At 41.6% G+C, this 12,724-nt stretch overlaps 1 protein-coding gene across 3 annotated transcripts in view; it reads left to right on the top strand.

Moving 5' to 3' along the window:
- The first annotated feature begins 704 nt into the window (after positions 1–704).
- CPED1 (cadherin like and PC-esterase domain containing 1) overlaps positions 705–12,724 on the top strand; it is a 185,282-nt gene continuing 173,262 nt past the window's right edge. Inside the window, exons 1-7 of one of the 3 annotated variants that reach the window (XM_041123298.1) lie at positions 705–1,246; positions 3,033–3,327; positions 4,320–4,494; positions 5,154–8,743; positions 8,889–9,569; positions 11,603–11,719; positions 11,811–12,286. In XM_041123298.1, coding sequence (XP_040979232.1) covers positions 12,035–12,286 — 252 coding nt within the window. In that variant the 5' untranslated portion in view covers positions 705–1,246; positions 3,033–3,327; positions 4,320–4,494; ... (2 more) ...; positions 11,603–11,719; positions 11,811–12,034. Of the gene's footprint in view, positions 1,247–3,032; positions 3,328–4,319; positions 4,495–5,153; positions 8,744–8,888; positions 9,570–10,362; positions 11,352–11,602; positions 11,720–11,810; positions 12,287–12,724 lie in introns of those variants that run through there. The other 2 variants (XM_030014959.2, XM_030014960.2) reach the window with 2 other exon arrangements.

Here is a 12,724-nt window from a genome sequence, read left to right as displayed (position 1 = left end):
ACTTACACTAAAAATCTCTGAGAAGCAGAATTGCAAGAGGGATAAGGGGCTGACCATTTACATTCTCTTAGGGGTATACAGGAATAACTAAAGTCAGGCCACACTGTATGAACCCAGTCTCTGCAGTTTTGTTACTCTTCCCAGGATTGCCTAAAACGCTCTGAGAATAACGTAACTAAAAGAAGAAGAATGCCACATTTCAGTATATTTATCAAATCTACAGTAAAATTCCTCTAGCACTTTCAAATCCGTATCTTGCTTTTATACTCATATGATATTCTACAGAGACAAACAGCAGCTTTTTCCTCTAGATAAATGTTGTATTTAGGAGCTATTTGAGCATGCAAAAGTTGTCAGCAAGTTGCATGCTTACTTACAGACTTGTGCTTGCATACGTCAACGTCTTGTATTTTAGAAAACGCAATAGTTTCCTACATTAGTTCATAATAGATTTAAAGTCTTTATTACAAACATGACTTTAACTGTTTGCTAACTGTATTCCCTTTGTCTACTGAAAAAAAAAATAATTCCTGAAAAAAAAAACCCTAGCATATTACAACTAGAGAAATACTTGCCTCATGAGTGTACAACAAATCTACGTAATGTAGTAGAAAATGATGAACAATGTTAGGATACACAGCTGTTTTAACATTTTTAAAGCTCTAATACTTATTTGTACCTTGTACTTTATATTATGAAAACTTCTGAGTGTTGTGACTGCTCTGTTCCTTTCTGAATATTTATTCAGCAGTGCCATATACATTGAATCAAATGTGTATGCCCACATTTATGAAACTGGCTACTGCCGATTAAGGAAGTTTTACTGAAGTTTAAGAGTACAGTGAGGGGGTTCTTAAACCAAATAAAGTAGATGCAGTTGTTCAGCTACAATTTCTGTATTTTTCATAAAAATATAAAAATTTTGGGGAATCCTAAGTATACTTTTGTTGCTGAACACAGATTTATTTATTAGGTTGACAGTTGGTTTTCCTAATTAGGGTTATACTAAGCCTTTCTTTCTAGAAGAATAAATAATAGTTACACTGTATTTGTGCACATGAGAATTGGTGAAACAGAAATAGGGGAGCAATGCAAAGATAATTTTGCATTGCTTCCACCTGCAAAATTGTGGCCTTCTGATTTCAAAGCAGCTTTTACTATTTCTTTTCAGAAAAAGACGTGGGATAGATGTTTGGATGAAGTTTGCAAGCATGAGTGTAGTTAAGTGCTGGAAGGGGTCAGTCAGGTAAGTGCTATGGAAATAGGGAATCCTTTCTTGTCAGAAGTACAGGAATATTTTTCCCTGTGTTGATAAAGGAAATGTTTTTTACAGCTCTGTTTTATTTTGGTGAGACTAAAATTACATTGTTACTGTGTGGAGGCAAAAATAAATGCTCATAATATTTTAAAAATGTTTTAATAAATGTTCAATTATGTAGTTTGCTTGAAAAGGTGACAAGTTGGAGTCTTTCTGCTGTGACGAATTCCTGTGGATATGGTATTCTTGACTTAAATTATTTTAAAATGTGTTTAATTTCTCTGTTGTGTTGTTTGGGGCTAAATTAATCTCAGGCTTTTAAAGAAAGCACATTCTATAGATGGATGGATTAGTTAATAGTTGAATGAACTGACAATAAAAACGTGTTCCTTACTCAGGTCTGGAAAATGAAATGGTTCTACAGTCAGTAGTATTGACCAACCCCTTTACTTTAATTTAGGAAGGTATACCATACATTTCCCAGGGATCTTCCTGATACCCTAATATACTTGGAATGGCTAAGGAACTGAGGAATAAACAGAAGTTAAGCTAGGAGTTATTTTAAAATTACCCTCAAAAAGTAAAATTGTTTGTTAATCATTTTAACCCAGGGTAGAAATTTTCTTAGACACTGACTTAAAACATGCTTTTGCACACAGAAATGCTGATTTCAGAAGTAATGATTACCTTTGAAAGAGTCACTTACATCACAACAGTTCTGCCCGCCTCTTCTATAACATTGTTGGTTGCTCTTGTAAGACATATAAATAGAATCTAAAATATGCACTGGGAAAACATCTCAGTGAAGTTTTAGCCCAGGACAGGAAAACTAAAGATGCTTCTCAAAAACAAAGAAGAGAAAAAAAATTCAACTTTAAGGTGTTTTGGTTAGTATCTCCATTAATGTTCAAGATTTACCAACTCTAAAGCATTTTTCATTTTGAAAGTGCTTTCTAAACACTCACCTACCCCTATTTACTTAAAGACTTCTGTTAAGAGGGTGAAAGGAATGTACTGGGAATGTCTCTCTATGGAGGCTGACAAGCCTTTTAATAGAAAACTCCTGAAGTTTTCCTTTTCGCTATTGTTTGAATCTTAAGCAGTAATTTTTAAACTCGGGGAGGAAAGAATCATCTAAATATATTGTTTGTAATTACATCAGCACATGATAAAACTCTAACCTGATTTCATATTGGCTAATGATGGCATGATTTTAAATCAACCCCAAATATTCTCTGTAATTCTCCTTCTAAAGTCTGTTTTAAAACAAGCAAATTAGCTATCGGGCCTATATACATTTTATTAATTCTTTGTGTTGGCACTACCTGGTTTTACATTATTTTCCAAGACAAATAGTCTCTTCAATATGCTTTAGTTTTAAAAGTGCATCAAAACATAGTTACGTGGAAATAGTGATTGATGTAAAAATTTTAATAAGAGCTTATTCAGGTACTTCGTACTGTATTTTAGATGGGTTCTGATTTGGTTATATTTTGGTTGTATTTTCATTTTTGCAAAATCAAATCCTAAGAACATATACATCTGCCTCTAGTCATAGAACATGCCTCCATAATTAAAAAATGTAACAAAACAACCCACAAAAGGGACAAACCCCAACAACCCAGTAATCAGGCAATGAACAAAAATGCTCCTATTCACTTTTCAGCCCCTCTGGACAATTTTAATTAGGTGTGAAGTGTAGAAAATTACAGCAAAACATTTTAGATCTCTCCGATCTGAGAAATATCTTCCTTAAACCTTCCTTTTTCAACAGACCCTTGCCTGGAATGCCAGTTTCACACAACCCGTTTAATCAAAGCGGTTAAGATCACCCACTGACAGTTCAATGCTCAGCTCCGTCCCAGCCGTATCGCAGCGGTTCAGCATGACGTCCCTCCCGCAGTTTCAGCTCCCGTGCCGCTTCCAGCGCCCCGCGACAGCCGTCAGGCGTGTTTTGAGCGAGCTGCGCAGTCCGGCAGACCAGAGCTGAGAGGCCGTGTGGTGACCCTGCGTGGGGCAGGACGCAAAGAACTCGTCAGCCCTCATGCCAGCTGCAGTGCGGACTTTCTGTACGGCCTCCTTCACTGTAGTTATTCCGGCCACCTTGCTTTTGCTAGCTGTGAAAACGGTTAAACTTAATTTTCAACTTTACTGTTAGAAATACCGTGTGGAGTACGTTGTCAAAAGTCAGAGCTTAAAAGATGTAATGTACTTAAGGGTATTTCTAAAGTAACTTCTGTGCCACAGTGGTTGCTGTTATCTTGTTCTGCAGCAATCATGCCGCGGCAGCTGGACTCATGAGAGAAACTGTATAGTTATAATCAGATCAATAAGTTCAGAAGTGTACCGTTATCTTTTTCTGCTTGTCCATAAGAACAACAAAATAGCATGTCTTGCATCTCCACATATTCTATTTGCCTGTACAACAATTTGTCATATACGTGCACAATATGTGAAGTGCCCCAGGTCACTCATTTCTGTACTGCCTTATTGTATATGCTGGCAGCACCATGAGAATGCAACAAACTGGAATAAACTGTTATATGCTCTAGTATATATAATAATGGCTGCTCTTGATGGGACTGGTTAAATGTATGGGTGCCTTGAGAGGCACAGGTGAGCATTTCGTCTGCATTTCTGTGCGACGTGCTTGTCTTAAAAGTCTCCTTGCTAGCAAAGGAGCTCTGTCAAACAAATACCCATCAGTGCAAAGCCTTTCGATAGGAAAAAATCAATTTCTTGTTCCCTTGTGCCTAAAACACCCACATGTATGAACTCATCCACTGAAGTCAGTGGAGGCCATAATGTGGTTTAAGTTGTACGATATTTACTGTACTGGGAGTAACCAAATTTAATGTCCCAAATGTCTGAAATGATTGGCACCTGGAAAACCTGGTCCAAAATTAAAGAGCTTGTTTGCCAGTTGTGGCAGGCACATGATCTGCAGCAGCACAGACTAATCATCTAGAGGACAACACAGAGGCAGCTGTAGGTACCTGAGAGCATTGCACCCTCGTTTCATGTGCGTACAAGAGAGGTGACAATATTTTCTCGTTTGTAGGAGACTTCCATTTGTTTCCCTGCTGCCAAAGAGCACCAGGGGACTGCTGAACCTCGGAGACACTGGGATAGTCATTCAAAGGTCTGTGAGTAGTCTCAGCAAAGCAACCACTCTGCTAAAGAAAGAGGATGTTCCTGATCATAAAAGCAGTGAAGAGGAAGAAAGGCAGCCAAAGGTAATGGGATAGAAGAAAATACAGTTTAAGGAATTTAGGGGGTGAAGTGGAAAATGAGTGTTTATGGAATGAGGAGTCTAGTTGTATTTTTCTCCTTCAGCTTCTAAAAGTTGGTTTATTTGAAACAGATCTTGCTTCTGAACTTGAGGGCAACTGTACAAAAAATGGTGCTTGGGGATGACTGTCATGAATTTTCTGGTTACATTGGCTTTTCTCATTTTTTGACTGTTTTGGGTCCACTTGTGGTGTAGAACAGGAGAAAAAAGTAAGCACTCTACTAGTCTTGGCTACCTACATAATGAGGCCAGGCTAAAGTGAAAAGAGAACATGGCAATGAAATAATTCATTTTACACAAAAGAAGAGGAAAGACCTTGTGACAGGACCTGGAGGACTATGACATTTCAATTCTACATTTGGGGTTTACTGGAACAGGAACTAGAACAATTAACTTTAAAAAAAACAAAAACAAAAACAAAACAAAAAACCCGGAGGAAATGCAAAATGCTAAACGTTTGAAATAAAAGGGTTTGTAAATCCCTCTCTTCCCCCTGCTAAATGCCCTTACAGACTGGTCCTTTCCTTCACATTTGTTGCTCTCGTTCCAGCAACTCCGTGGCTGCTCACAAGCGTCACACGTTCCCGCTAAATGCCCTTACAGACTGGTCCTTTCCTTCACATTTGTTGCTCTCGTTCCAGCAACTCCGTGGCTGCTCACAAGCGTCACACGTTCCCGCTGTTATAGGAAGCTATTTAGGATGCACCCTACCGTCACCCTGGAGGCCCAGCTGAGCGATCGCTCCTTCCTCTTTGCGGTAGCCTCAAAACTGGTATGCTTACCCCTTGCTATCCCTCTGCACCCTGTCTCCTTCTCGTGGAAGCTTTTCTGACCTGGTGCTGGGGGTGGCGGGGAAGGGCCTGGCGTGGGGAGGACGTCCCGGTACCTGGAACAGTTGGTGAGCGATACGGATAGCCTCCATTGCAAACATCATTTGAGTAGGTATGGAGTGGCTAGGATGGAGTCAATGACGCCGGTATTCTCAGTTTCTTCCCACTCCCATTGGTCACTTCAGTACACTTTCACCTGAATTTGAACTGCAAGGAAAATACTACTGTGCAGCACATAAAGTGCATTCAGAGCCCTTCTGCAGGTACAAGGTAGAGAACAGCTCTGCTTGCAGCAGAAGTGCGTGAGAAAGTAGAAAAGTATTTGTGCAAATACCTTTCATATATGTAGCCCAGAGAATGTAACTGAAAAAAATACAATAAGAAGGATCTAGATCACCTAAAAGAACAGATTATTCACTGTGTTAAAAGAAGAGAATGATTCTTAGAGAAGACGGGGCTGTTATTAGAAAAAGTCTGTAGGAAGAAAGAGGAAGACCTGAGAATGGAAGTTCAAATGTTCTCACCTGAGGTGTGAAGAAGCGGAGGACCAGCAACATGCCAGAGAAGAGATGTGGACTATGACAAAATAAAATATTTACTTAAAATAAAAAGGAACACAAATGCTGTCAGAGGTCATGAGATATTTCACTTTGTTCCTGTTCTGCATACCCGAAGATAAATGTCCATGTTCTTGTAGCCTATCTGGGCATTTTTTGATTATCACCGATTCTTATTCAGCTTTCAGCAGTAACCAATGAGTTTGAGCAACCAAACTGGCTACAGAGTCCATAAATCTGTGTGTAATCTCAGAATAACTGCTGAAAAAGGATTCTGTCAAGAGTCAGTGAGTAACTGTAGATAGGAAGAAGCAAAGAATTTGCTGATCTATTTCTTCCTCCTGACATGCAAATTTGCTTTTTAAGCAGGGCCCAATATTTTCATAAGACTTTGGTCTTCAGCTGCTTTCCCTTACCCTCATGTCAAACAACTTTCTGTAGTATTAACATATATAAATAAAAAGATACCTGCATTTCATTGTCACCCTTCTGCCAAAAGATAGTAGTGAAGAACACGGCTGAGATACAAAGCAGTGCCTCTGGACAAATAACTCAGTTGGCCCAGATCCCATCTAAAACTTTAGGGAAGCTGGGGTAGGTTCAGTAATCTGGTGAGCTGAGTATCAAGCTTTGCCACTGCCTAAAAGGTCCCGTTCCCTTGCTCTGTTTACATCTCGTCCACTCGTGTTCTCCCGCTGTTTAACTTGTACCAGCACTAAGGCCCATTGGATCTCTCCAAGAGTTGATTCAACTGACTCACTTGGCAGAAAACCAACCCAGCTGCGCAGTTTTTTCACATAAAAAGATCTAATGAGCACCACCACAAGGTAGGAAGAGAAGAAGGGAAAGAGCAGGAGCAGAGGTAAGGAGGAGACGCTACAGGCAGGGGAGAGGGGAGCAAGCAAGATCTTCCCCTTTCCATTACTGGAAATGGGAATTACTAGACTGGCCAATCTGCCCACAGAACTGCAGGCCTAACAGCATCTTTCTTCAGGCAAAACATCCAGCAATCACAGCTCTTAACACACGGGTGGAATTTACAGATTAAGGATCTAAAATGGACTATATATCGACTAAACATATATATGGACTGTAAATCCTATGATAAGAGAAGTAAACACACTGCTTGTATAGTCCAGATCATTTATTGCCTCTTACATGAAGACAAAATATTAAATAAATCGAACAATAATGAGAAGCAAAACTAAAAGGGGAGTCTCCCCTAAAACTCTTCTCCTGTTAACATCAACTGTTTTGCTTTCCAAGGATATGCAGAATCTTTTCTGCTAGCCTGCCTTCACTGAGAGCCAAGATCAGAGAGCTGAGCCAAAGCGGGATTAAGACGTGAATCTTTGTTCTCTGGAGTGCTCTGTGGAATAAAATCACAATATCATTAAGGCTTACAGTGTTCTATGAATGGAAAAGGGGAGAGAGTCTGGGTTTTTACTATGCTGGGATTAATTTAAACTTCAGTAGTACCAAATCTCCCAATGTGCAGAGCAGTAATGAAATGTATTTCTCCTATTTTCTTCACTGTGTGCCAGTCTTCACCATTCACTACTTATAATGGGACCACACACGGGACTGAAGACACTGCAAATCTAACTGCAATCTGGATTGAATTCAGGGTGAAGTAAAAAATCGTGGAGGGTGCGGCTGAGCAGGCTTTCTCCAGCACAGTTTAGCTAGATGTTTTGCTTGAATATTTACAGTGCTATTAATGCCTATTGTTCATAAAGCTTTTATCCAGTATTGAAGTTAGTGAGAATTTATGGCCCTTGGCATAGTTTTTAGTGTGCTACAAAATAAAAAAGAAATTAAGGAGTTGGCTATAAACAATGAAAATTGCATATAGGTTTGTACTGTGAAGATGACAGACATAATTACAAGGACTTGACTATCAGTTCATTTAGAAATGATCTGTTTGGGCTTATTTTTCATGTAAGCTCATTTATCACTGAAATGGTTGCTAGGACGCTATACTTTGTAATTTGAAACTTGCTGTAGAAAAGAGCAATTGTGAATAGGTTTTTAAACATATTTTCTTCTTGGCGGCCTTGATATAGTAAAATTATTGATGCAAAATGGTTTTTATTATATCAAGTCCTGATCTTACAAGCACTTGTATCTGGACTTAACTGTATTCAGAGTTGCAGAATGATTCATGTTAGATCTCCGAGTGAAGTTAAGCATGCATAAAATGGATCTATTCAGCTAGCCTTAAATTCCTGCTAGCTTTCCGTGTCTGATATTTTCTTCTTGGTTGGCTCCTGGCAAATATCTGTCCAGGTTACTACTTAGACCATGGAAATCATTCTTCAGTGGTCACTAGCTTTCACCACTGAACAAACACAGAGACTTGTGTAAAATGGAAGCTGTGTGAATATGAGCTGGATTGCTTAATACCCCAGTGAGATGATTCATGGTGCACGTTACATGCCTGCATGGCATATTGGCTAAGTCCTTTCAAATCCTAGTCCCTGGCAATTATTAGCAAGTCTTCTGACTTTCCTCTCACCTTTTGTGCGTCAGGGTATCTTTAAACACTTGCAGTCTATTCCAGATGATGCAGATGGAACTGGGATTCTGGCTGCAAGCACTGGAGATCACGCTTGATGCACATGGCTAGTTGGTTTTGGCAGAAGCGGTCCCTGCAGCACCTTGCCTCACGCAGACCAGGGCAGCAGCTGGCTGCTGTAGGGAGCATCCACGCAAGCAGTCCTGAGTGAGTGGGAGGAGTAGGGAGAGGTAAACAGGCTAGAGAGCCCTTAATCCATGCAGTGGGAGCAGCCACTGGAAGGAACAGGTCTGGGAATCCCGAATAGGAAATGAATACTAAATTTGTTTTGTATGTCAGAAAGAGGAGATTTGCAGATTTCTGCTAAGAATTCTGAAATATGTACATATACCTGTGAGAATAAATACTTAGCTGGATATTTCTAATCTTACAGATAATTGTGTTCTGCAGTTATTTGAATATTATGCACTGAAGAATCTTTCTTGTGAGTTTGGAACCCAGGAGTCCTGACTCTTTTTCCGCTTATATCCTTTTCCTAAGTGGCTAGTTAATGCAAGGGGAATTAGTCCCAATTTGGAATAGTCCTGGCTTATTTTCTGAAGTGTCGGAATGCGACCAGATAAGTCAGTAGGCATGTAAGCCCAGAGATGTGGTGGAATCCTGATTCAAAAGATGACAGGAATCATGTTCATTGCACTCTAACTGTGATTGAGAAAAGTATTTACAGCTTAAGAAATGTGCATTACATGCTATTGTCATGAAAAGAAACCACAAAACATAGGGGAAAAGCCAGCTCACTCCTTGGAACATCTGGGAAAAGCAGATGAACAGAAGGCTGATCCCAAGGAGCGTACAGGAGGCAGTGATTTGCCCGCCCTCTGTTGATACCCTTCATCTCTGGTTTTGCCGTTATCAGTCTTGGTACAGTAAATAAGTAAATGTTGTCAGCTTGTCCTGAAGGCGTGAGGCCCATGAGAGATCTTGGGGCTGCGGGAAGGAGGAATTGGCTCTGAGACATTGGGGAAAATGTAAGGACAAAGACCCCACTTCTGAGCTGGAAAGGGGAAAATGATGTCGGGCTGGAGGGAGAGCATGGTTACTTGCTGTGCTGAAGGTAACTGAGGGAGCAGTGGGTGAGGACAGAAAGGATTACTTTGTTCTAGTGTCAGACTCTAGCAAGGGGATATGATCTCCACATCGTGAAGCAACCATTAATACAAATCTTTATAAACTGGTTTTAGTCAAGTCTTCTAGCAATAGCACATAAAGCTCTGACTAAAATCCCCTCGCTAAGAATTTGGGAGAAGTTGACAACCATGCAAATACCACCCACACAGCTGGTGGTTGTGGGCCCAGAAATCAGGGCATGCCAAAAACCACAGGACAATCCCTTAAAACAATAAAGCAACTCTAGTATGCTCTCCTCTGCTGCTGGGGTTCCTGTGGCTCCCAGGCTGGCTGGAGTGTCTCTGCAATCCTCCTCTGAATGTACCAGCTCCCTGGGTACCCTTCTCCATTGTATGGCATAGACCTACCCCAAAGCCGGCTGCGGGGAACCCGTGGTTTTCCAACGTCCGCTAGCCAGATTTGTTGGCTTGCCAGAGGCTTTGCAGCACAGACTGGCTGGAGCAGGGCCCAAGGGTGTGAGCCGGTGTGCTGGCAAGGAGGGAGCACGAGCAACACGTCTCCAGAGAGCAGAGATGGGAGTTTCTGTGTGGATGGCGAGCACCTATCACGGGAGGGTGCGGGCAAGTTTTGTACTCCTTTCCTGCTCAGGATAACCCAGGAGTCTAATTTAGACAACTACAGCCCCAGCCAGAAAACTAAAATGCAGTACATGTGACAGCTGAGGTTCTGCATGAGGTGTTGAATCACTTCTATGGCATTTTTCTATAAGTACAAATTGATGGTTTTAGTATGGAAAAAAGAAGGATTTGAAAGCTGAATAAACACCAATGCTTCGAACAAATATATGCTCTACTCTTCATTGCTGTATATAGGCCTTAACTTGCTAATGCTGCTGTTGAATTGTGTAGATTGGCTCAAAGTTATCATAACAATGCTCATTTCTTATATATGAGTCAGTGTAGGAAGAACTCTTTCTTTTAAAAAATAGCTAAGGATGGGGGATAAAATAGATGACTTGTATACAGATATTTTTAGCTAAAACAACTTGATTATATGAGAAGTTTAGGTCTATAAAGATAACAGAGTTCCTCAACTGTTCCCATCTGTCTTGTCCCTGTCCTGTGTCAGCAGGGGGAAGTAGTAACTAAGACCTTCTGTGGCTTAGATAGTAAGTGCTTTAATTGGAGTATTTTTGTCCACCCTCCTTTCTTTCCCTCTTTGACATCAGTAAGAAGTTTTATTTATACACTGCTATGAGGTATTATATCTACTATGGAAAATTACTGACAACTGCTTTGTCAGTGACGCTTACGTCCAAGTAAATCTGCTTCCTTTTACAACATTTTTGTTAATCTGGATTAAAATACTGCAGGTGCTGCTCAGATTTCTGCTGCCTGCAAGATATTAATATTGTTTCAGTTAGACTGACTGCTGTAACAGCAGTTTTCTAAAAATTGCAGTGATGGTGGCTTCGAGGCATGCAGTGAGAGCAAGGACACCTCTTGTTCCCCATCCAGATCCCAGGCTACGTCTCCAAACCCCGTGCCTGCTCGGAGCGGAGCTAGTTTAGCCCCACCCTCTGAGCAGTCCAGCCTTTATTTATATGAAGTCTGTGGTCCAACTGGCTTCAGATGGCGTGTGTATGTGCGTGTGCCTGCCTTCTGAGTGTGTGAGACGAGCTGGGATCATGAGCCAGGGTTGTTCCAAGTGGTTTTAATCAGCAGCCCATTAGAGGAGAACGGAAAACTTCTAACAGGATAAGAACCGAGTAAGTAAACCTAACTTTGAACTCGCAATCTGGACAAAACAAATGCAGAGGAAAATCTTCATAGTCTGTCAGTTTTCAGATAGATGGTCACTTTTAGAGAGAAAGCTGTGCATGCTGACAGGAAGGAGGCAATTTAAAAGGACTGGAATGAAGGAAACTGTAAAAACAAAGTGGGAACTGAGAATGCAAGAAAGAAAAAAAACAGCAAGAGGATCGTTCACAAAGTTGGTACATTCTCTTACTCTTTTCAGCTGTGGACAGGACGTGTTAAGCTTTAACCTCTTGCTTTCTTGGATACTATTGTCTGGCTGAGGAGTTCCTTCTGCAAAGAGGGTGAGGACTTCTGCTCCTCACCTGCCTGCTGGCAGGTCTGTTCTCCCGAGAGCGCGGCGCGGCTCCTTACAGAACGCCCCTTGGCACGCTGCTGGTTGCCGCTGCTCACTTCTTGTTTCTTCACAGGTTGTTCCCGTACCCCCATGGGAGGGTGCTTCCCAAGCCTCCGCTCCTCTGGAACCCGTGACTTCTTGCCAGGCACCAGGAAAGCGCTCAGCAGCAGAAATGGTGAAAACTCTTGCTAGTATTGGGTAAAGCGTGCCTTTGACTTTTTTTACCCTGGCAAGACGTGGCTACTTGGACTGCATCTGCAATGTGGCAAAGGGCGAAGTGAGGACGGCAAAGAGGCCATGGTTTGTGGGCAAGCCCCCAGGTGCCGCAGGCTTTGTCGCCCTCGTCCCTTCCTCCTGGCCTTAGTGGTGGCCGTCTGTCTGTTCTGCCAGACCCTGACTCCTCTCATGAGCAGCGGCATCCTTTCAGCAGTCGTCAATGGGATTGCACCCAGCAAACTGGCTAAAACACAGCAAGGACGATACAAGGAGGTCTCCCCAAGCGACACTCACTGCTTCCTCCCTGCCCATAATTCACAGATGGTGAAAAAGGTAAGTCAGCTGGAGCAGAGTGCTGAGCAATAATTAGCAAAGCGAGTCTGGCAGGATCATCTGAGTCCAGCTAAAATTAGCATAAGCTTGTAAGTCTGAGATCTGTATACAAACAAATGGGTGATCTAATGACAGCGGCATATGCGCGAGCACATCTCCCTTACCAGCTCCTCAGTGTAGCATTATTAACATAGGAATCCTGAAATCTTTGACTGAAACATGGCATTGCTCTGTGACTCCAGGGAGATTTCAGTTCGCTGCACAGACCATATTTTATTTTGGCTTTAGGAATCGGTTCAGAGGCTCTGCAGTACAGGCACGTAAATCAGGAGCCAGTGGGGTTTCATGAAAGTGACGGAGGCTGTTAATTAGCACCGGGACTGCAGCTGCCCTGTGTTAAAGTTATCTGTTGGTCAGTTTTGAACTTTACTGGGATTC

The sequence above is a fragment of the Aquila chrysaetos genome, chromosome 5 (genome assembly GCF_900496995.4).
Source record: "Aquila chrysaetos chrysaetos chromosome 5, bAquChr1.4, whole genome shotgun sequence".
NCBI lineage: Eukaryota > Metazoa > Chordata > Aves > Accipitriformes > Accipitridae > Aquila > Aquila chrysaetos.
The sequence above is the reverse complement of the archived record's forward strand: the minus strand, read 5'-3'. Positions and strand labels throughout refer to the sequence as shown.